Source organism: Giraffa tippelskirchi, chromosome 4 (assembly GCF_054371585.1).
Source record: "Giraffa tippelskirchi isolate mGirTip1 chromosome 4, T2T-mGirTip1v1.2.pri, whole genome shotgun sequence".
NCBI classification, from domain to species: Eukaryota; Metazoa; Chordata; class Mammalia; order Artiodactyla; family Giraffidae; genus Giraffa; species Giraffa tippelskirchi.
In genome coordinates this window covers 82,220,229-82,244,145 of record NC_137278.1, presented here as the reverse complement: position 1 = coordinate 82,244,145, position 23,917 = coordinate 82,220,229, and the positions used below count along the sequence as shown (strand labels likewise).

At 36.3% G+C, this 23,917-nt stretch overlaps 2 protein-coding genes across 6 annotated transcripts in view; one reads left to right on the top strand and one right to left on the bottom strand.

Annotated features, from left to right (window-relative positions):
• CEBPZOS (CEBPZ opposite strand) overlaps positions 1-1,945 on the top strand; it is a 40,048-nt gene extending 38,103 nt beyond the window's left edge. For all 4 annotated transcript variants that reach the window (XM_081596228.1, XM_081596227.1, XM_081596225.1 and 1 more), the window contains 2 exons: positions 469-553; positions 1,718-1,945. In XM_081596228.1, the coding sequence (XP_081452354.1) occupies positions 469-551 (83 nt within the window). In that variant the 3' untranslated portion in view covers positions 552-553; positions 1,718-1,945. The remainder of the gene's footprint in view (positions 1-468; positions 554-1,717) is intronic.
• CEBPZ (CCAAT enhancer binding protein zeta) lies at positions 397-23,884 on the bottom strand. Of its 2 annotated transcripts, none has more exons than XM_081596199.1 (16): positions 23,449-23,884; positions 19,997-21,486; positions 14,950-15,181; positions 14,042-14,225; positions 11,590-11,678; positions 9,237-9,290; positions 8,556-8,658; positions 8,378-8,446; positions 7,280-7,346; positions 5,970-6,070; positions 5,422-5,479; positions 4,939-5,126; positions 4,486-4,575; positions 1,405-1,466; positions 1,211-1,292; positions 397-728 (listed from the first exon to the last, which is right to left on the bottom strand). In XM_081596199.1, exons 2-16 carry the CDS (start codon positions 21,472-21,474, stop codon positions 592-594), a joined length of 2,994 nt encoding a protein of 997 aa, XP_081452325.1. In that variant the 5' UTR covers positions 21,475-21,486; positions 23,449-23,884; the 3' UTR covers positions 397-591. The 2 variants fall into 2 exon arrangements, with proteins under 2 accessions (XP_081452325.1, XP_081452323.1); XM_081596197.1 differs by having other exon boundaries at positions 23,689-23,884.
• Positions 23,885-23,917: the final 33 nt, after the last annotated feature.

Here is a 23,917-nt window from a genome sequence, read left to right as displayed (position 1 = left end):
CATGACAGTTACCCAATGAGTTAATCCCAGTGATGGGCTGGATTCTTAATTCTTCCAGTAGGTTAAGAATGTAGACTTTGGAATGAGACTTATCTGAGGGTGATGGGAATCCAATCACTGCTTAAAACTCAAAACTCATGTCTGGTTTGCTACCTTCTTGGAGCTGTTTCTTTCTCCATCAAGTAGAGATAATAATGCCCATCTCATGAATTGTTATAAGGATTAAAAAAGATAACATTATGTAATTACTTCAAACAGTATCTGGTATAAAGTAACGCTTAGTTAATAGTGTTCATTACAAGGATTAGTAGAGATTTGAGATGCTAGAGCTTACACACAACATATGTATCCTGTCGTCTTTTTCATTTTACTGTGCAGAAATAAGGGGGAAAAGCATGATTTTCTCAGTATAGTTTAATTTTAACACTTTTACATGATTTTATAAATGACAGCTATTTTTATTTATAGTTTATTACAAATCCATTGAACAGTCTGGAATTCATGGAATCAGAGAGCAAGATCAAGAAAAATGGCTGAGCAGTAAAAATTAGGAGTAAGTGGAATTTTACTTTTAATTTACTTTGAAAACACTCATTTTCTTTGTCTTTTAATTTTTTGAGTGGTTTTTGGCTTCTTTCTGAAATTTTTCTTCCTCTTGATGATGCTTTTCACATCTCTGTTGTGTAACCAGTCATCACGTTCAGCCTCCCATCTAAGCTGTTTGAGACCTTTGAGGGGGGAGAAGAAAGATGAGCACACTGTACATTCTTGGGGGCTCCAGAGAACATCCTGAGTGACAGGAGCTTCCAGTCTGCCATGGCCTATAGTCACTTCCCATCTGCTCCACAAACCCCTGCTTGTTTGTTGCTTTCCTTCTGTATTTATCATCAAAGATTTACTTACAAATAAACAACTAGGACAGGAAAGAAACAAATGCTCTAAAGATTTTCTCTTCCCTGAACACTTACTGGTGAAAGAAGAGCAGCCAGTTAACTATCAATATCAGAAATAACTAAAAGGTGTATAAAATATTTATAAAGTTACTTAGCAAATTTATACTATATAAAAATAGCCTACCTCCATTAAAAAAAAAAAGTAAGGAATCATTTTTCCCTTCTTACTATCAAAAGGTCCTCCAAAAATATTTAGATCTTCAGAAATTATAACTTAAGACTACTTTAAAACCTCAATAAAAATTCAAGTTACTTACTTGCATTATCTTTGTTAGCCATGGCATTCATGCCAATGTTATCAAACTTGGATCCCATATTTTCATCCAATAGGTGGCCAAACTTAAAAAGAAGAGTGGGGGTGGGGGAGGAGCACGCGCGGGGAATACATTTATTAGAAAACTTAAAAAACAACGTAGAACAGCTAAGGGCTTAAACAATATATTAGCCTTACCTCTTCAGCAGATACAAATATGTTGGAGTCATCAAAGTCTCTTTTCTTTTTTTTTCTCGGTCCTAAAAAAAAGTATAAGCCTACATTATTAAATCGTAAATCCAATAATTTTGTAGAAATAAGATCTTCAATTAGTTTTGTTAATATATATTTATTTGGCTTAAAACACACAGTTATAATCATCTTCTATGAGCATCATCAGGCAGCTGGCATTTAAAGACAGAACAATAGCTTGAGTTAGCATTCGGCATTTTTTTAAGTTAATGTCCTAAAAGAACTGTTCAGGTGACCATAGTGTCTTCTTGTCTTTCAGATTTGACCATCAATCAAAGTTTGCCCTATTTCAAAGTATCAGGCAAGATTAAAATTCTGAAACTGACAAGGATGTATTTTAAATATTTAAGGTTAACTGTAAATTCTAATTAAATCAGAGGTTTTGTTCCTTGGGAGTAACTGTGAAGAAGTGATGGAGGGTTTGTTTATTGTGTTATAACTAGAGTTTTGTTTACTACTTGAAATAAAGTTGTTCTTAAAAAAAAAACCTCCCCTATAATTCTAAATATATAAACCTTTCAAAACAGAAGAAATAATGAAACATTTTTAATATTTGTTACATTTTTTCATGTCCATTACAGTTTATTACAAGCTATTGAATATACAGTACTCTGTGCTGTACAGTAGGACCTTGTTTCTTCTTATTTATCCCCCACTTCTTTCCTCTTTGGTAACCACAAGTCTGTTTTCTATGTCTGTGAGTGTTTTTTAAATAAGTTTATTAATATTTATTACATTTTAACTCACATTTAAAATCATTATCTAAAACTATATTAACTAAAAGTATTGCTTTTACCCATTTTCACTTTACCTGAAACAATATTCAAACTCTATTGTCAATGTTTCTGGTACTACCAGAGCCACTTAAAAATCCCTGGTGCCCATTTGCAGTCACATGCTCCCTTCCATGGAAGGCTTTGCTTTTTCTGGCTATTTCATATAAGTGGGATCATGTGGTATGTAGTTTTCAGTGTCTGGTCTCTTTTACTTAGCATAACTTTTTCTTCCCTGGCTGTGCTGCGTGGCTTGTGGTAGTTTTCCGACCAGGGATCTAACTGAGGCCCCTGGTAGTGAAAGCCTAGAGTCCTAACTACTGGACCGCCAGGGAATTCCCAGCAAAACATTTTTGAGGCTCCTTCACCTTATACCATGTATCAATATTTCATTCCATTTTATTGCTGAACAATATTATATGGACTTCTTCTATTTTTTGCTTGTATATTCAACAGACATTTGGTTGTTCCTACTTTATGGCTATTATGAACATTGCTGCTATGAACAGTCATGTACATGTTTTTGCATGTATATACCAGAGCCATTTTTGATAAAAGTTTCTAGAGCATTTCATCTTCCATGGTGAAATGTGTATTATTTCAGAATTGTGCATAATGCTATTTTTCTCCTAAGCTAAAATTTCCACTTGTATACTATTAGTAAAGGTCTTGGTTTTCATTCATCCTACAGGCATATATCTAAAACTTCAATTAGCAAGTACTCTGCTGTACTGCTTCCTTCAAGTTTATTCTTTTTTTAAAAGATTTGTTTATTCTTAAGAATAGCCAACATTAGCAAATGTAGGGTGAATTCCTCCACCCTCATCAATTCATCTGTTTGCATTTTCTTTCCTTTTTAAATCCCTTTGTTTCTTTTTTAAAAAATAATTCTGTCACATATCCTTTACTCTATAGCCAAAACTATTATCCACTGAGATTTGATGTCTTTTCAGGCTAATATCTTCTGAAATGGCACTTTATTAAAAATAAGGTCAGTGAGAGAGCATCTTTTAATACAACAGGCTCAGTAGGATTTAAAGTAACATACCATTTCTGAGAGATTTTGAGGAAAACTGCCTTATGGGCATATGCTACTATTACAAGTGTGACCTTCTATCATTCAATGAAAGACAAAATTTGAATGGTAACACGTTATGGTGTAAATATGCATCAGGTAAATCTAAGAGAAATGTGATGTTAGCAGTATTTAAACTTTGTAGGCATCAATGTCTCTGAGGGACTACTACCAACCCAGAGTTATTGTCGATATTTACTGTCAAAAATAGTTTTGTGTTATTTAATATTAACAAAATATTGTCAAGCATTTTAAACTTTGCAGGTCTATTTTTATTTATTAGCATTTATAGCTGACCCTTGAAAAATGTGTAGGTTAGGGGCACCAACCTCTATGCAGCCAAAAACAAGAATATAACTTTACAGTCAGCCTTCCGCATCCTCAGATTCAACCAACTGAGGACCATGTAGTACTGCAGTATGTGTTTATTGGGGAAAAAAAAAATCCCTGTACCAGCAGACCCATTCAGTTTAAACCCATGTTATTTAAGGGTCAAATGTACCATGGTCCTAGTAAGCAGAAATAAAGAGGCATTATAATCAAAGTTTTTGTTTTGTTTTTTTAAAGGTAGGTGTGTGTGAATTTACCCACAAATTAAAGAATAAAATATTTGTATTTATTATAGTGCTTTCTACAATTTTATCAAAAAATATTATCATCTGATATATATATATAGTGCTTTTTTCCTTTTATTAGTACCATAGAAGTATTACACTAAAAGGCATAATCTGTTAGGATATATTTTAAAAAATATTAGAGAACAAATAAGCAGAAATAAAAACTCTTTACATATTTTTGAGCTGCCATTTTGTCATGGCAGCTCTCATTAAAAAAAGAAAATGATGTTAATAAAGAGCATGGGTTTTTAAATAGATGGATCAGATGGGAAGGATAAGAGTTGAGAAAAGGAAAAATGCAACAGGTGTCTATGAAAATCCTGGGCTTACGTTATTATTGAAGGTTTAAACATTCATCAAAAGATGATCCAGAGGTATTTAAACGAGAGGAGTGAATTCAGGAAAGAAAATAATTGGAGGATGTGAAAAACAATAATATTTACATATTAAAAATTCATAAAACTTATTACCCAATAGAACAGTTAATTTCCCAAAATGATAATGAACAATAGCTTTCACATGCAGTGCTTAGGTTTAAAAGAGACTAAATACATTTTCTTACCTTGAAATGACCCAGCAAAGTCAAAATCATTTGCACCTTTTCTCTTGTTTTTCTTATTATTGACTTTGAGTCTGACTTCATCATCAAGTTCTGTTCCCAAAACCAAAAAAACCCTGTTGTTATTAAGCAGTTAAAAAAACTGCTGCAGAACTACTATGATGAATATAGATTAACTTTAACATTATTACAAATTATCAATCCAGGATTTTTAAAAGGCAGTATAACAGGTCAAAAGGAATAGCACAGACAGCCTCAATATTCATTAAAATAGAAGTCCAAAACAGAACTCAATTGCTTAAAAACCCAAAAACTTCAGTGTCAAATGAGACGGGAAGATGATCTTCTTTAAATTTCTGGCTGATTTGAGTATAACTCTGAATATGAAATAATATTAAAAAACTTTAAGAGAAAAACTAGCCTCTGCTGAGGCAAAAAGTTTGTTTAAAGGTTTACCCGGAATGCCCTCATTCTCATCCTCTAACACATCCATGAATGTTCCTCCATCTTCCTCAATTTCAGCGAATTCTTCATTCATACTTCCTAAGGAAACTTCATCATCATCCAAATTATCAAGGTTGTCATCTTCTGAATCTTCATCTTCTGAGTCATCCTTAGCTCCTTTTGCTTTCTTCTTCATGTTGCTGAAAAAAAATAACAATTTGTAATGTAAATGGGGACTCTATTTTCTAAAGTATGTTTTGGTGACCAGCAGGGTGTTAGGCTATTAACAGAATTCAAAGGAGAGTTACAGACAGCTCAGAGCCTTTATTTAACATACTAACAAGCATTATAAAAGTCCAATATTTATTTCCCAAAATTCAATACCTTTCTCCTGTGTAACACATAGTCCTGTGCTTCACTGTTCTGAAAGGCAGTAATTTGAGAAATGCTGGGAAAAAACAGTTTAAAAAAAAAATTTAAGAAAAGCATTATTACCTAGCGAAATCAAGGTCATCCTTTCCAGAGGTGAAACAATTATCATCTTCAAATGTGTCTGCCAAAGAGCAATATACAAATTGTGAGATATAGCAAGAAATGTCTTAATGTGTAAATTTATCCACATGGCGAATTTATCCACATGGTATAAGACATGTCTTATACCAAAATCAACAAATATAACTGTTGTTTGTGATAAGTAAACACCAAAATGATATACATCTGACACTGCTGGTATTTTATTAATCTACACAAATCCATGTACTATGCTGGCCTTAATTAAATCCCTAAACTAAATGGGTTCTGGTTAATTTTAGCTTCTTTCTACAGTTCTTTTATGCAATGAGGGAAAATGTCAAACAAAAGAGTATTTAGCAATTGCAGTCGTTTTTACTCCATTAGAACTGCTTTAAGTGCTAATTTTTAGTAGGTGTGATATAATATGCAACAAGTGAGCTCAATGTAAACCTAATTTCACAATTTTTGCTTCAGTCTAAATTTCAATAAAAATTTTCAAGCTCTGTGGATTATAAAGGTAAACAAATTACCAATCATCTCTTCAAATTCCTCATCGTCCACATCTTCTATACTTTCTTCATCTTCGTTCCGTTTTTGTTTCACTTTAACACTAGCAACTTTTTTATAATACCTAAAATAAAATGCATGTTATACATTGATATTTGATGATTTTATGGAAGGGCCTGTTCTACGATCATCAAAAGACTTACGGTCAATGCCACAAGCAGTGTAAAAGCTGTCAATTCAGCTGGCATATAAATGACTAAAATTTGTATTATACAAAAAAGTTTTAAATTCAAAACAGTTGGAAACTTTTGAAATGTGAAGGGTAATAAATTTCAGTGATTTAGGCTTGGTTCTTCATAAAAACACCGTAAGTCATCTTGATTAAATGGCACAGTAAAAGGCTGTTTTAGTATCAATACTAAATGGTACAAGTATTCTAATGTTAGAAACTGGCTCTACATGACCTCTAATCTCAATATTTTATCAGTTCAACCTATTCTTCTATCAGGTACAATGAAACTTAGCATTCTGCCGATGGGATCATACCCTCAAAATTCTTAACACAAAATGGTTTTAAAAAGCAAATGAAATCAAAAATAACCAATCACCCAGATGAGATAACAGTTCCTTTACTGTTATTACAAGGCATTAGTAGTAATACTCTTAATAGTAGGTTTAGGACTTTTCTCCATAATGCAAAAGTCACTTCATTCCTGTATGACTCTTGTGTATGACTCTTTGTGAGCCTATGGACTGTGGCCCTCCAGGCTCCTCTGTCCATGGGATTCTCTAGGCAAGAGTACTGGAGTGGGTTGCCATGCCTTCCTTCAGGGGATCTTCCCAACTCAGGGATCGAACCCATGTCGCTTACATCTCTGGCATTGGCAGGCGGGTTTCTCTACCACTAGCACCACCTGGGAAGCCCTGTCTCCATAGTAGTGCAATGAATTTTGCTAATTCTACTTAGAGCCATGTTTTAGACAAATAACTTATGAGTAATTTATCATTATATTAAATTCATATAGATTTAAGCCTCTAAGAAAACTATTATACTAAAAAAAAAGAAACTGAAGATTAAATTTCACAAGATTCTTAAAATTCATGCTAAATTGTTAAAAAACAAAACCCTCAAATTTACTTGTTTTAGTTTCATTTAGATATCTTAACATTTAGCAAACTGAACATTTCTAAACTCCCCTAACAAAAATGGACTGACATATCCTTTAATTTGTCTAAGACAGGCCTATGTTAACAAAGCATTTATGGAATCTAAAAATTTTAAATCTAATAGCTCTTCAAATGAACCAGTGAGCCAGTATATTACATATATTACCTGTAGAAAAACACTTCATCTACTGGTATCTGGCTTTCTTCTTTTGCAAGGAACTCCTTACTGTTAACTAGGAAAACAAGTTAAAAAAATTTAAGTAATTCTTTTTGTGTTCTTCAAGCTTTTAAGACTAAGTACAGAATACCTATAAATCTAAAGTCTCAAAATGTAAGAAAGTTGGAAAGAAGGCATCTTATAATGTGAAGGACAGTCTGGAAAAGTCTGTGTGGAGGAAACCCAACATGTGAAATTTTATCGGCTACAATCATTTGTAGCCAACAGTGGATCACAGTGAAAGAGCAAGGTTCTCTTGTCCTCCAACTGCACCCAGGATCCAAACTTCAAGAGAAAAAATAATAATGACTTTTACTGTTTCCTTATCAGCATAAAAATTTTCAGAATCATCTTGATTAAAAAGGGTATCTGGCTTCTCTAAATCCAACCCTAACTTTGGGTAAATTTTCTTATGTCTCTGGACCTCTGTGAGATAAGTCAATTAAAATTAAATGATTTATAAGTTGTAACTCAATCTTAGACTCTGAACAAAAAGGAACTGGGATCTAGTATGTAAATAAATGTCTTCTGTGAATACAAAGAGAATTAGATTCACAAGATGAGTACTAAATACCCGTAGAAATAAATTTAAAATAACAGACAAAAATCTGTTGTAGCTATTCTGCCAAGCCCATATTAGAGAGCTTAAGATGGTCTGAACTATGAAAGATAATTATATATGGGGGGTGGGGTTGGTGTCAGTGATAGAGCTATAGTTTTACCTATGGATGATTCAAGAATAGCAACATGTTAACTGTTAAAAGATGGGTGATGGTGACAGGAGTGGGGTGGGGTGGGGTGGACGGGGGGGAGGGTCCATCATACCACTTGTGTATATACTTTGGATATGTTTGAAATGTTTTGTAATTAAAAAGAAAAAAGGCCCAGTGACAGTAAACTTGAAAATGTATACATTCTTGAACACAAAGATGGATAATATCTCTGGTGCTTAGGTTTTATTCTGATAAGCAGAGGAAAGAATAACACAATCTGTGTGCTACTAACTCACACTGTTGTCAGTTTCAACTATCCAGGCTTTATACTTACCAGCAAGACTACGAATATCCTTCATAAAATGTTTTCTTTTTGGCTGCATCACAACACTGTTTGTATTTTCTGAAATGTAAAATCAAGACACTGTAATGTAAAACCTAGTTATATATGCTCATGTTGTTTATTAAATATCAACAATGAAAACTGAAAAGTTCATCAAATAGAAGTATACCTTTGCCTTTATGTGGCTTTGGATTTCGATATACAAATCGATCCAAGAACCTCATTAGTGTGAAATCCTGCAGTGGATCCCCTGAATACTCAATATAATTTCCCTGAAAGATGAGGGGAGGGAATTAAGAACTTAACTTAAAATATATATACACACACACACACACCCACACAGAAAAGAAACAAGAAAAACACAAGCATCTACTACATTGCTTCAAAGCCACAAATGTGCAATAAAATACCCTTCAAATATCCCTCTCATGCACATTATTCTTTCCTTGAAGAAATTAAGTACACAGTCATACATATTCTATAGTGCATTGCTGATTTTATGAATAGGCAAACAGTATTAATACTGTAGGTTATCTAACCATTAAACAGGAATCAAATGAGTGACAAACATGGCAAAAGGGAAAGGGGAGGGTAGCCTTTCTCCAGGAGCAGTAAATAATCAGGATGTAATAAATAACTGTTGTGGTTCTATAACATCCATGTATTTCCACTCATCTCCGAGTGGGAGGAATTATCTGTTGCTCTGTATCAAACAAGTCATTGCTCCTTTACAACAGCAGAAAAACATACACAATTCTATCTAGTAAAGAAAACACTGACCAGTTACTGACTACTTCAAACAGGATTACTTATTTTCTTTTAATTTGTCTTCTGAATATTTGAGACTTACCTGAAGAATAGTCTTTGCAAAAAGGGCCACAGAAGGATGAAAATGCTCAGATAGCTGGAAAGAAATATGTGAAGTAAGGTCAACTCCTACCAAAACTGCAGGTTATTTAAGAAAATCCCCCAAATTGAAACTGAAGCCAATACATCAGAAGAGTGAGTCTCAAAATTCTGGTCTCAGGAACACTTTGTATACTTAAAAATCAAGGACCTCAAGAGCTTCTGTGATTTAAGTGGGATATACCTACTGATACTTCAGTTCAGTGGCTCAGTTGTGTCTGACCCTTGGCGACCCCATGAACGACAGCACGCCAGGCCTCCCTGTCCATCACCAACTCCTGGAGTTTACCCAAACTCATGTCCATCGAGTTGGTGATGCCATCCAACCATCTCATCCTCTGTCGTCCCCTTCTCCTCCCGCCCTCAATCTTTCCCAGCATCAGGGTCTTTTCAAATGAGGCAGCTCTTCACATCAGGTGGCCAGAGTATTGGGAGTTTCAGCTTCAACATCAGTCCTTCCAATGAACACTCAGGACTGATCTCCTTTAGGATGGACTGGTTGGACTGATACTTACTTTATTAGAAATTACAACAGAAAAAATGTGAACACTTATAGTTCATTTAAAATTAATAATAAACCTATTATATATTAATATAAATACTAATAACATGTAGAATGAAAAGTAACTTTTTCAGAACAAATAAACATTAGTGGTAAGAGTAGCATTATTTTACAGCTTTGCAAATCTAATGTCTGGTTTAACAGAAGACAGCAGATTCTCATATCTACTTCTGTATTCCATGTTATTTTAGCTGAAGTGTATTTAGGAAATTTGGCCTCACACAGGTATACAGATGGAAAAAATGGGGGATTAACCAATAGTCTTTCACATAAATGTGGATTTTTTTCCTTTGATACTATACCAAAGATAAGCTGCAATATGGAGTCTGAAATCCTATCAACTTTTGGTATTTGCTACTTAAAATTAACTAGTCTACAGTGAATGAATCTTTTATCCATGCTTGACTTTTAACACTGTGCATTGGTCATTTATAAGATACTGATTTTGTGAATTATGCAATTCTTCAAAAGTTGGTCACATTTAATTAAACATCACAAAAACCATAGTATCACCATGGATTTCATTAGAAAAGATACCAAGAAACTGTTAAGCTTAAGATGGTGGTTATAGGAGTTCTAAAATTTTAACCAAAGCTTGAATTTCATTATTGACAATAGATACTGTCAGCTGTTTCATTTGAAGTAAAAGATTTACTTCATTCATTTTCAAGAAAATATCTCCCAAATACAAAAGTGTGAATGACCAGTCTGTCTGTCAGCCAGTCTTTCATGAAAAAAGTAGCTAGCTGCATTTCCAACAACTACACAGGCACTTTTCCTTGAGATGTGAGAAAACTCTCATATTTATGTACTTTGGGGTTAAGATAAAAATCAACAATTTTCCTTGCTTCATCATACTTATGTGATACTGGCTTTCCTCCTCCCTTCCAAGTATATGGCAATGAAGAATATAATGGCCATGAGTACAGCTTGGTGCTACTGTTTTCATTTCTGCTCAAGTCACCAGCAGTTTAGCCGTCATTTCTTTAATACCATCAGTGCACCATCAGCGGTGACAAAGGCAAAAATATCTTGGTATCACTTTCAAAGTAGTTGTGACCTTGCAGACTCGCTAACAAGGTGTCAGGGACCCACAGGAATCTGCATAGGAAGACACTTGCGTTAGCAAAACCCCAGAAAGGTTATTAGAAATGAGTTCCTCTTACATATTTACAAGGTAACTTTGCTTGCAAACAGTTCTACTACCACAAAATTTTTCAGAGGTACCCAATTGCTGTAATATGGTCGCTAAGTTGTGTCCAACTCTTTGTGATCCCATGGACTGTAGCCCGCCAGTCTCCTCTGTCCATGGAATCTTCCCAGCCCAGGGATCGGACCCACATCTCTTGCATTGGCAGGCAGGTTCACCACCAAGCCACCAGGGAAGCCCTGAGGTATCCAATGCATAAAGCAAAATGTATCCATTTTAAAGAGCCATTATATACAATAGCATACTTACAAAAAGCAAAATTTATTTATATAGCCATGAATAATATCCTTATTTTGCACGCACATTATTTAAGACTTTCTACACGTGAATGCAGAAATGTGTAAATTTAATGTTTATTACAGGCATTACAGCCAGGTGACATACTTCATATTGCTTTCTTATGCTGAATAATTTCTAAATAACTCCTCTATTTATCACTTACAAGAAAAATGGAAAAGAAACTTAAATCCATGGGGGCAAACATATGGCACAGATGAATTAAGAGACAATTTGGCATTATTTTACCTTTTTGAGTTCCCAAAGACTTGTATTTTCAGCTCCACAGTACAAAGGGTTCCTACTGAATGGATCATATGTGTTTAACCGTTTGCCACCTGTGAACAAAAATAGAGTATTTCTCAAATGCCCTACTCCTTGCCAAAGAGGTCAGTAACCCACCAGGATTAATGCTGTCAGAGACAGCACTCTTAGTTAACTGGGCATCCTACCTAGATCAAAAACTCCAAGCCCACCAGAACTGGTACCTAAGGTAGCATCTGCTTTTGAATAAACCAGGCAGTATGTTTATCCCAACTACTAAAAGCTCCCCTTCCCATTTCTTTTAGGGCAATTAGATCCTAAGAGTTAAGATGACAAAGGACCTGAAAATGAAACAGGTCTAAATTCTTTTGGAACTTTAGAGTGCAGTGAATATTTGTCATAAAATTATGCCTAGAAGTAAATCTCACTTGGAATAGGTTTTATACTATCTTCTTCATGTTTTCAGCAACTGCGCATTACAAAATTTACAACAAGGAAACTTCAGAACACAGAAGGAACTGTCTACTTCACAATGTACATACTCATCATCTTTCTAAAGGATTATTCCCAGGTTAGCCTTCTGATGGATTCTTTAAAAAACAACTTTCCTGGTGGCTACCACTTCACATGCTAACTAAGGTTAAGACAGGTGAACTACTCTGACCAAGAGTTCCACAAGTTTGAAGAAATGGGTCTGGCAACTTTTTTTAATATGTATTTTAATTGAAGGATAATTACTTTACAATCTTGTGGTGGTTTTTGCTATACACTGACATGAATCAGCCATGGGTGCACATGTGTCCCCATGCACATGCTGAACCCCCTTCCTACCTCCCTCCCAACCCCATCCCTCTGGGTTGTCCCAGAGCACTGGCTTTCAGTGCCCTGCTTCATGCATCGAACTTGCACTGGTCCTCTATTTTACATATGATAATATACATGTTTCAATGTTATTCTCTCATATCATCCCACCCTCGCCTTCTCCCACACAGTCCAAAAGTCTGTTCTTCACACCTCTGTCTCTTTTGCTGCTTTGCATATAGGGTCATCGTTACCATCTTTCTCAATTCCATATATATGCGTTAATACACTGTACTGGTGTTTCTGTATCGAATGTCACTCATACATGTATAACAGGCTCCAGTTTCATCCACCTCATTAGAACTGACTCAAATGTGTTCTTTTCAATACTCCATTGTTAATACTTCCTTATCCATTCATTTGCCGATGGACGTCTAGGTTACTTCCATGTCATAGCTATTGTAAACAGCTGGCACCTTTCTTGATCCTCAAGGCTAGTGTGTTTTTCTTTTAGCCTTAAATGAAGAGGCTGCATTTTTACAATTTCTTTTGGCTCTAATAGTCTATTAATAGATTCAATTCAGTTGATGTGTGTATGGAACTCCTAAGTTTCTATTTGAGTTGGCCAAAAGGTTCCTTCCACTTTTTCTGCAACATTGTATGGAAAAACTCAAAGGAACTTTTTGGCCAACCCAATATACCAAAGAGTTTTCAATTCTCAAACATTACTTTAAAGAACTACAGAAGGTAAATATGATGCTCAAACAAAATAACCACAAGTTTTATACTTTATGTGTGTGTTAGTCGCTCAGTCGTGTCCGACTCTTTGCGACCCCATGGACTGCAGCCCGCCAGGCTCCTTTGTCCATGGGATTCTCCAGGCAAGAATACTGGAGTGGGTTGCCATTTCCTTCTCCATTTATACTTCATAATATGTAACAAATACTTTTGTTTACAAGTCAAACTTTTGTATACACGTGTTGTTATCATATATGTTGTATACACATGTGTTGTTTTCATGTTTCATGCAGGAACCCTTTACATGCACAGATAAAGATCAAGAAACTAAACTCGTTCAAAGGTGAAAACTGACTACATTTACAGCTGAAGAAAAAGAGATCTATTGTGCATTTAACATGGCCACAGTTTTCTCACTAAATCTTCACAGCTCTAAAAGTTATCTCCTTTAATTTCTAAGATTTAAATTATTTAAAAATATGTACTTATTATCTGTGGTTTAGACGCTAAGTTGTGTCTGACTCCTGCAACCCTATGGACTGTAGTCTGCCAGGCTCTCTTTTTATGGGATTCTCCAGGCAAGAATACTAGGGTGGGTTGCCATTTCCTTCTCCAGGGGATCTTCCCAACCCAGGAATCAAACCTGGGTCTCCTGCATTGCAGGCAGATTCATTACTGAGTAAGCTACTTATTATCTGTAGTACTGTTCATAAGTAAATGAATGATTCATTATGTTAGAAATTTTAGTTCTAAGATCCTAAATATACCTGGTAAAGAGAGCTCCCATCTAAAAGAAAACAATATTGAGAACTTCCAAAGTGCATAATGTTAATTTCTATTAAGATCAAAGGGGAATCCAAAGATTCAAGAGAAAAATTTAAAGGTTTTAGAAACTCACCTTTTAAATTATCAAAGTGCACCCAAGAGGCAGACTCCACCTTCTTGGTTCCCACATGACTTTCAGCCTCAGTTTCTTCTGTCTCAACTTTTTCCACAGTATCTGTTTCTTTATCTGCATCAGTGAATTTTTCTGCTTCTTCATCATCTGCTATGTCAATAAAATTTTCTTCCTCATCAGACTCCTAAAAAAAATCTGGTTTAATCAACTGGAAGTCCATATTCAATTATGTGAGGTGGTTTTGAAGAAGACTCACTTATTGCAATTCTGATGAAACATGAAAGTTCCAAAAATGAAATTTAGATGAGAGGAGACCATATTCTTATTGCTAAATGGAATAAAGTTTTGAATCAAGAATCCATGAGACTTTGAAAGCATTCAGCCCTCAAATAAATTTTTGACTTGTTATAAATAAACAACGTATAAGGCAGGTGATATTATGTCCATTTCACAACTGAGGAGACAGGTTTAAGAGACCTACTAGTTCTAAACCCTCCATGTTGTTGTTGTTCAGTGGCTAAGTCCTGTCCAACTCTTTGTAACCCCATTGACTGCAGCATGCCAAGCTTCCCTGTCCTTCATTATCTCCCAAAGTTTGGTCAAACTCATGTCCATTGAGTCAGTGATGCGATCTAACCATCTTATCCTCTGTTGCCCCCTTCTCCTGCCATCAATTTCTCACAGCATCGCGGAATCCCACTTTATGGTAGTTTGTTACCAGCTAAGGGTCAAGCAATATGCCCACCTAGTTAACTGCACACCAGGGACTAAAATCCTGGTCAGTCTGATTCCAGGACTCACACTCTACATGCTCCAGAGAGCTGAGTATGTTACTGTCATCAAAGCAAAGAAAAATATCAAATATAGTTCAGAACCCACTCGATTTAAAAAGCAGTTGTAAAATATACCGGATGATCATCCAGTTGACTTCTTAAACCTGGTTTTGCTTTAAGGATCTCAGATACAAGATACAAAGCTCCACATATAAATGGCGGCATCTGTTCACAAGTCACTTGAAGTAACCTCTTCACAAAAGCCTTCACCCTCCGCAACACAATGTCAGCTTTCAGAGACTTGTAGACAAGGTTAAGAAACATGGCTTGCTTAGAACACAACATCAACCCTGGATCCAGCATCTTCCTGCAAAACAGAAACAAGATCACATGTTTATTTATAAAACATCCCCAAACCCAGCAACTAATAAATATCCTCATCTTAGTTAGGGATAGCCTTCCCATTTATTTTAGAACAAGAGATCATTTCTGTCCTAAAATGGAAGTGAATAACCAGAACAGAATGATGATAGTAACAGAGGGAAAAAATTCCCAGGAGCAGGAAACTTTTTTGGGGTTTCTCTTTTCCAAGTGGTTTTCCATTCTCTAGACTAACAGGGCACATCCCTAACAGTATAATTTTCATATAGATACAGAACTGTTCATGGAAGGCTAATCGAAAACCAAACAATGAAAACTGCCCTTTGAAAGCAGTGGACTAGACCAAGGTTCTTATCCTTGCATCACTACCTACTAGCTGGGTGACCAGAGGCTGCCTCCACACAGTTCTGGCGAAGACCGTACATGCATAGAAAACTGAACTGTGAGACTCTCTAGTTGAATGTACTAACTGTATAAATCCCTCCTATACACACTATTCTCTCTGCCCAGAATGCTCTTCTCCAACTGTCTGCACATAAATAGATTCCTTCATTATTCTTGGTCCCATGTTTATGTTCTTTATAGTTTAACACATTTTGTTGCCTTTATTTTTCTCCCTCAAAGTCCAATGGAACAGGGACTGTGCCTGTTATTCACTGCTGTAACCCTAGTGCCTTGCATTTAATAAGCACTCGAATGTTTGCTGAATCAACAAATGGTTCATAATATGGCAAGTGGTTGTTCAGTATATCTTGTAACCGCAGATTGCTCAGTCTCTCACTAGGAATACAATCCAATTTTGGACAACTCATTTTTGCCAGAAAACACCTTCTTTATCCACAGCTGAAATCTAATGTGTAATTTCTAACTATTAATTTTACTATTGCCTTCTGATGCAACACAAAAATAAACTAGTGGGACCACATCAAACTAAAACACTTCTTCACAACAAAGGAAACCATCAACACATTGAAAAGGCAACCTATGGAATGGGAGGAAATATTTGCAAACCATGTATCTGATAAAGTAGTAGTATTAGTTGCTCAGTCGTGTCCAACTCTTTGCAACCCCATGGACTGTAGTCTGCCAGGCTCCTCTGTCTATGGGATTCTCCAGGCAAGAATACTGGAGTGGGTTGCCATTCCCTTCTCCAGAGGATCTTCCCGACCCAGGGATCAAACCTGGGGCTCTGCATTGCAGGCAGATTCTTTACCATTTGAGCTACCAGGAAGATCCAATCTCTGATAAAGGGTTAATATAAAAAACACGTAAGGAACCTCATATAATTTAACAGCAAAAATCTCCCAAAAAATCCAACTAAAAAAATGGGCAAAGGATCTGAATAGACATTTTTCCAAAGACATACAAATGGCTGAAAAGTACATGAAACAGGTGCTCAACACCACTAACCATTAGGGTAATCAAAACCACATTGAGATACCAACTCACACCCGTTAGGATGGCTATTATAAAAACGGCAAGACATAACATTGAAAAGGACATGGAAAAAATGGAATCCATATACACTGGTGGTAGGAATATAAATTGGCACAACCATTATGGAAAGCCGTAAGGCAGTTCCTCAACAAATTAAAAATAGAACTACCATATAAACCAGCAATTCCACTTCTGGGCATATACCTAAGGAAATGAAATCAGTCTGTCAAGGGATATCTGCACTCCCACGTTCACTGTATCATTCACAATAGCTGAAGTATGGAAACAACCTGCGTATGTGTTAGCGATGAATGGATGATGAAGATATGTTATATACACACAATGGATTATTATTCAGCCATGAGAAAGAAGGAGGTCCCACTTGTGACATGTATAAACCTGGAGAACATTATGCTTGCTGAAGTAAGTCATAAAGACAACTACTCTGATTTCATGTATAAATAGAATCTTAAAAAAACAAATAATCAAATTCATAGAAAACAGAGAACAGACTGGTAGTTGCCAGGGGTAGGGGTGGGGAGTAGGGAATAGGGAGATGTTGGTCAAGGGGTGCAAACTTCCAGCTTCATGGTAAGTATTTAATGATACTGTACTGTATACTTGAAATTTGCTGAGAACAGATCTTTAGCACTCTAACCCCTCCAAGGAGTAACTGTGTAAGTACATGAAGTAATGGAGGTGTTAATGAACTTGAAAATGGTAAACATCACAATGTATACATGTATCAAATCTTCACTTTGTGTGCTTTAAACATATACAATTTTATGGGTCAATAATTTGGTTAAAAACCCACAACAAAGTAACCTAATTATATTTTTACAGCCTTTCAAATACCTGACCCTTTACTATAGCTATTATTTGTCCTTCTCTCCCCCATTGTCTCTCTTGGCAGGCTGCTGAACTATTATCTCATATAACTTTTAAATTCTCTTTTTATCCTGTTTGCTGAATCCTACAGATGCTCCAATTGGTCTGGACCCCCAGATATTAGGAAACCCAGAATAAACACAATCCTCCAGATATCCACTCCAAAAGCGGAATCATCACTTTGTTCTAAGCACTTTATCTTTTTTTACTAACACTAGAAATGAAAATATTTAACCTTGTGAAGCATATTTTCGTATTCTTCACCTATCTAGTTTTCCCCATTTTGTCAATTCCACAATTCTAGTACCTACTGGCGATGTTCTGAGACAGTCAATGTTATTCAAATAATTTTTTATTCTTGGCTGTACCACATGGCATGAGGGTACTTCCCTGACAAGGAATGGAACCTGGGGCCCCCTGAGTGGAAGTGCAGAGTCCTAATCACTGACTGCCTGAGAATTTCCCAAATAAACTTTGATATTCCACTTTTTTCTCATTTAAAATTTTCAACACTCCCATCCATTCTGCCACTCATTTTTAATAAGTTCCATTACACGTCAATAAAAACATTTGAGAATTTATAGAGATGTGTATCCACCATTTGACAGAGAATATGTTCCTTAAGTTTTTGATAGATTATGTTTTTGTAAACCAAATCATTTCTTCATTTCTTTTATCCCTCAATTAATAGCAGGGAATTTTTATTTAAAGTATTTTCTGTAAAATCAAGAGAAAATAATTACTTTAAAAAACCTTAAAAGGCCTTTCAAGAAATCCATCTGTGAGATCTCTCGGCAAGCAATAATTTGAAGAGTTTAAGAATGCACTCCTCAAACATGTTAGACTGTTGTGTTCAACACTGAGATGTTAAATGGATATTAGAAAAATACATTTTCCAATAGATTCCAAACTTTCTAAAAACTAGAAATTCTTATGACCCTCAAAAGTTGCTAAAGAACCTAGCCCTGAAACCTCTACATTTTCAGCCTTGGAAGTCTTTCCAAACTAAAAAATTAAGGATTTATTACTTAAAATTTTTTTTTAATTTTTCATTTCTGGCTGTGCCTCATGGCTTACAGGATCCTAATTCTCCAACCAGAGGTTGAACTTGGGCCACAGCAGTGAAAGTGCTGAGACCAAACCATTGGACCACCAGGGAATTAGGGCTAGAGCACTTAGACTTAAGAATTATGGAAAGAATTCTGAGATCTTTTTTAGTGTTATCAGCACAATCAGTACCATGAAACACCATGAACTTCAAGTCACTAGGCCTGGATTTGCCACCTAAGTTGACCTCATGCTGTCTGTGTGACCTTGCACAAATTATTGCACCTCACAGACTAGAGAGCTTGTAAAAGGATTAAGCTGAAGAAATGTAAATGAGTAATAATGATAGCAGCCAGCACTTACAGAGCACTGAACTGTGTTGGGCTGTGTTAAAAGCACAGCATACACTGACGATTACATGGGTTTACAAATACATTAACTCACTATGGCTGATTCATGTTGATGTTTGGCAGAAACCAACACTATCCTGTAAAGCAATTATCCTTCAATAAAAAGATAAATTAATTAAAAAATACATTAACTCATTAATCTTATTAAAACCTCAGTTCTGTCATTGTTTAGCTGTGTAGCTGTGGGGAAGTTTCATAATCTTCAATAAAAACCCTATGAGATAGGTGTTTTCCTTTTCATTTTACAGACAAAAAAAAGCACAGTACAATAGGCTCAATCATGTTTTCCAACAGGGCTTTAATGAAAATTAAAGTAATTTGTCCTTTGGATAAACTACAGGACTCATATCTAGGCTTAGATCTAAGATACTAACCACTGTATTATTTTTCTTGCAAGATGTATGTATGTAAAACTAGAAACATGAATTAGAAATACATAGTTTGTTGTACTTCAATAGTTCCCAAGTACACAAACTTCAAAATATCTGCCCTGAATGGGTACACGGCAGGACAGTTGCAAATTCAGCAATTCTAGTACCAAAATCTTAATACTGATATTTTAAAAAATATTCCCAAAATGCAATGCTCCTCCTCAACCTTCCTATGTAAAAACTTTGTTTACCATTTATTTGTCTTCCTCAACATGAATGAAAGTGTTTTAGAGGTGGGAATTTTGTTTACTGTGCTATATCCTGAGTTCTTCAATAGTACCCAGCACATAGTTGACACTCAAAATGTTCTTGTTGAATGAACAACTAAATGGCAGTGTGAAGGACAGGAGGAAAGAAATATAGGATCAACGATGGGGACTTTTCAAAACAAAATAATAATAAATGACATATTCAAAGCATATTAATACAGATGCCCAACAGGGAACTAAAGATTAAGTGACTCAAAAGCTGGTGAAGAGCAAGTTACCGAGGGGTGCCAAAAACCCTACTTTCTTTCTACTGCCCCCTAGAGGGGCACTGCAGTATACTATTTCTCATTCACGTATTATTACAATGCCAAGTACTTACCGATATAACGCTGCATAATATCTATCTGATATTGTCTGCTGAGAATTCATGACTTGGAAGAGTAACATTAAAGCCTGCACACTGGTATTAAAATTCACAACATGCAGCACTTTGAACAGCGTATCAACCTGTTCCCTCACTTTGTCATCACCAGTCTGGGCATAGGGGTATGCCCTATTCACTCCTGTTAAAAGGGCACTGAGCATTTTTGATTCAAGATCTTTTTTCTTGATGCAAGTCCGAAAAAAACAAAAATAAAGAGTTATTAATTTGTTAGCTAGTTCACTTTCTTCATGAGAGAGGACCATTTGATTTAAAAAGCAAATTGCATAATACTGGGCTTTGGCGCTGATATTTGAGCGGAACAGCAGTCTCTCTACTTCACCACACACAACTCCTTTCATGTTGGGATGTTTACAAAGCAGTGTCTCCAACAGATGGGAGGCTTTGGTGGCTATTCTGTTCTGAGGATCTCCCAGTTTATTTACCACCTGCACAAGAAAGGCCTTTTCTTCCTCAGGTTTGTTACAAAGAAGCTCGTGAGCCACCACGAGGGCTCGAGTTTTGGTGGTTACTAATGAATCATGACTTAAAGTTTCTACGACTTGCACAAATTCAGCCACTAAGTGTTTCAGCTGGTGTTCAAAATACCATAATATGAGTCTTCTGTCTCTGGAGTCCCTGTTGCCACTGGACAACTGCTCTAGTTTGTTGAAAGGATGCTGGCTGAAAACCCGTAGCTTTCGATTATCTGGCAAAAGGTCTGTAATGAGTAACTCTTTGAAGGTATCCAAAGCCATGAGGCACTGCTGTTTGCTGCCCTTCTTTTTAACAAGGTTCACGAGAGTTTCCACAAACTGGAGTGTGTGAATAGCATCATCCTGAATAAGAAGAATCATGGCTGCCATTCTGTCACCTAGAGTCCCTGATGATACAATCGCCTTCATCCAGGTAGAAGAGGCTCCCTTTTGGTTATTCGTCTTATTTTTGAATAAATTGATTTCATGTTCATACAACTTCTGAGCCAAGGCTTTGTACTTAGACACAACATCCCGAGGCTGGGGTTCCAAACAATATTCATTGCTATACTCCAGATCATACCATTTGCCGCCAGACTTAAGTAACAATGTCTGTCTCTCAAAAAATTCAAAGATGTCCTGTTGCTTATCTTTCTTTGCTTTTGTAATGGCACTGTTGTTCTCATCAGAATGCTGTTCTGGCCTCTTCGTATTTTTCCCCTTACTTTCACTTTCTGCTGCCTTTTGCTTTTTACTATCTACTTTAGATACTCTTGCTTCCTTCTTGCTGGCATCTTCTTTTTTAGCTGGTTGATCTTCTTCAATTAAGAAAGCTTTTGTGTACTTGGCCAAACTAAGATTCTGAATAAATGCTTCCAATTCACCTTGCTGAAGATCATCAACTGCTCCTTTTTTGCCTCCATCCACAACTTCCTCATTCTCATCCAAAGCAGCCAGCATAAGATAATCTTGCTGCATAGAAACATATGAAAAGTTAAAAATAAATTACAAATCTAATAGTTTAAACTTCAAAAGTTAACGATATTTATATTGCTGAAATCAGTTATCCGTGAAACTGAGTTATCATAGTATTGCCTGGGCTCCCTTCTACACCCAAAGTACTTGATAAAGCAAAGATTTAAATGCAAAGGGAATTCTCTGGCAGTCCAGTGGTTAGGACTCTGCGCTTTCACTGCCTTGGGCCCAGGTTCAAACCCTGGTCAGGGAACTAAGACCCTGCAGGTCAAGTGACACAGCCAAAAAAAAAAAAAAATTTAAATGTGAAAAACCGTAGAGTAACAGGAGAAAGCACAACATAAGGAAAAAAAAAAAAAGCCAGGGTAGGGAAAAATTCTAAATATGACATAAAACTCAGGTCCCATATGGAAAAGAATGGATAAATTTATTACCATTCTCTCATACACACAAAACATATACAAAAATCAGAAGACAGATAAAGTTGGAAAAAAACAGTAACTGGCAACTCACATCAAAGTAATCTGGCTTAATATTTAATATAGAAGTTCCCACGCATCAGTTAAGGAAGTGACAATTCAACAGAAAGATGTGCAAGTATATAAACAAATGGTTCATAGAAAAAAGAAGAGGTTCTTTCAAAATATGAAAAGATGCTCAACCTCACTCACATTTAAAGAAGTCCAAACTAAAATCACAATGATATATCCATTCTTAAATATGTCAGACAAGCATAGATGATAATAAGACAGTTGGTGCTGGGGAGAGGGTGAAGGAAAAAAAGCACTTTCCCATATGGCTGATGGAAGTTCTTTATGGAAAGCAATTTGCCAACTTCAATTAAAATATCTGACATACATTCTTTGACTTAGCAGTTCCATTTCTATAAATTTAGGTGTATATACATCCACTTACTAATGTGGGGAAAGATATACATATTCAAGGCTATTTACTGAAGCATTATTTAAAATGGCAAAAGACTGACAAATATCCACAATAAATGGCTGGCTAGATAAATTAAGAATGATTTATGCTGACATAAAACCAATGACAGAACTTTATATACTGATATGGAAGCATTTCTGAAACAGCAAAAAAAAAAAAGTCTAAAAATAGTATAAATATACTATACCTTTTGTGTAAAAAATAACAAATACAGGGGTGTGTGTATTTGTTTGAAAAATATAAAAGACACTAAAATGATTGCTTCCTGAAAGGGAAACTGCATGGCTGGAGATTAAAGTGGGAAAGAAGACCATTCATTATGCACTTGCTCCTTTAAAATGCAACCCAAGTACAGATCAAACTGTCAGTCTGCCCAGGAACAGTGCATTTCTCCTGCCTCCAATCGCTGACCCCACTCCGCCCCCTTCCCACACTGCCCAGAAAGTCTACCTTCAAAACAATTAATACAAAGCCAAACTGTCACATATTTGCTCCAAATCTTCTAAAGGTTTTCCATGAAATGAGAGCGTTAAGCCCATCCTCTTATGTCTCTGACCTCATTTCTTACCGCTCTTCTCTCACCTCACTTGACCTCAGCTGCACTATTTTACTGTTCCTGGGACAACAAAACCAAAAGGGCTCCCTCTTTTCTTCCCTCCAGTTTTCTGCTCAAACACCTCAGTGGTGGATTCCCCAATCACCTAGTTTAAAACTGTAACGCCCTTTCCCACTCATTATCCTCCCTCGTTTTAGCTTTCGTCATAACTCTACTCAGCGTTTGATATACTGTGTATTCCAAAGTTTGGTTAGTTTCATTAATATGTAAATTCCAAGAGCGCAGAAAGATTATCGAGCGTAAAGTGAGCAGGTGTGTGTACTTAAGTTAAAATTCTAATACCAGTGCGATCCCAAACACGGATGTCAAGAGGTCGGAACAACAATAACAGTCAGTCCTCTCCGACATGATGGAGTGCCATTTATATACTACATCAATAAAAACAGAAGATCACCTACATTTTAAGAAAAGACAGGGCAAAAAAAGTTCAATTCTAAACGACATTTTTCTTGCAATATTATGGGAAAGAACTGCAGGAAACGCGCAGAGTACATTTCGAAGCTGGCGTCTGAGTCCGCGACGCCCTCCCGCTCCGCAGCTCGGGGGCTGCTGGGCCACTTGACCCGCCACTCGCGGGGCAATTCCGCTCGCGACCACTCCACGAGCGTCTCCTTTCTTCGGGAGCCCGAGGCCATTACCTTGGTGCCTCCGAGCCGCAACACTTCCTGAAGGGAGAACGCATCCTCGGTTTCATCGTTATCATCCTCTTCGTCTTCGTCTGGATCTTCTAGCCCTTTCTCCGGGCCCCAGGGCCGCTTGGCATAAAACTCCAAACGTTTCTCGGCTGCCGCCATAGCAAGCGAAGCACGCGCGCAAGACCCGTAGCTTTCTTCCGCTAGGCCGAGCGACGTACTTCCTGTACGGGGT

Coding starts and splice junctions, on each gene's coding strand:
- CEBPZ (XM_081596197.1), bottom strand. CDS start 23,844: ATGGCGGCAGCCGAGAAACGTTTGGAGTTTTATGCCAAGCGGCCCTGG. Junction 7,347..8,377: donor GGATATTCGTAGTCTTGCTG/GTAAGTATAAAG, acceptor TTGTTTTCCTAG/TTAACAGTAAGGAGTTCCTT. Junction 5,127..5,421: donor GATGACCTTGATTTCGCTAG/GTAATAATGCTT, acceptor ATTTTTTTTCAG/CAACATGAAGAAGAAAGCAA.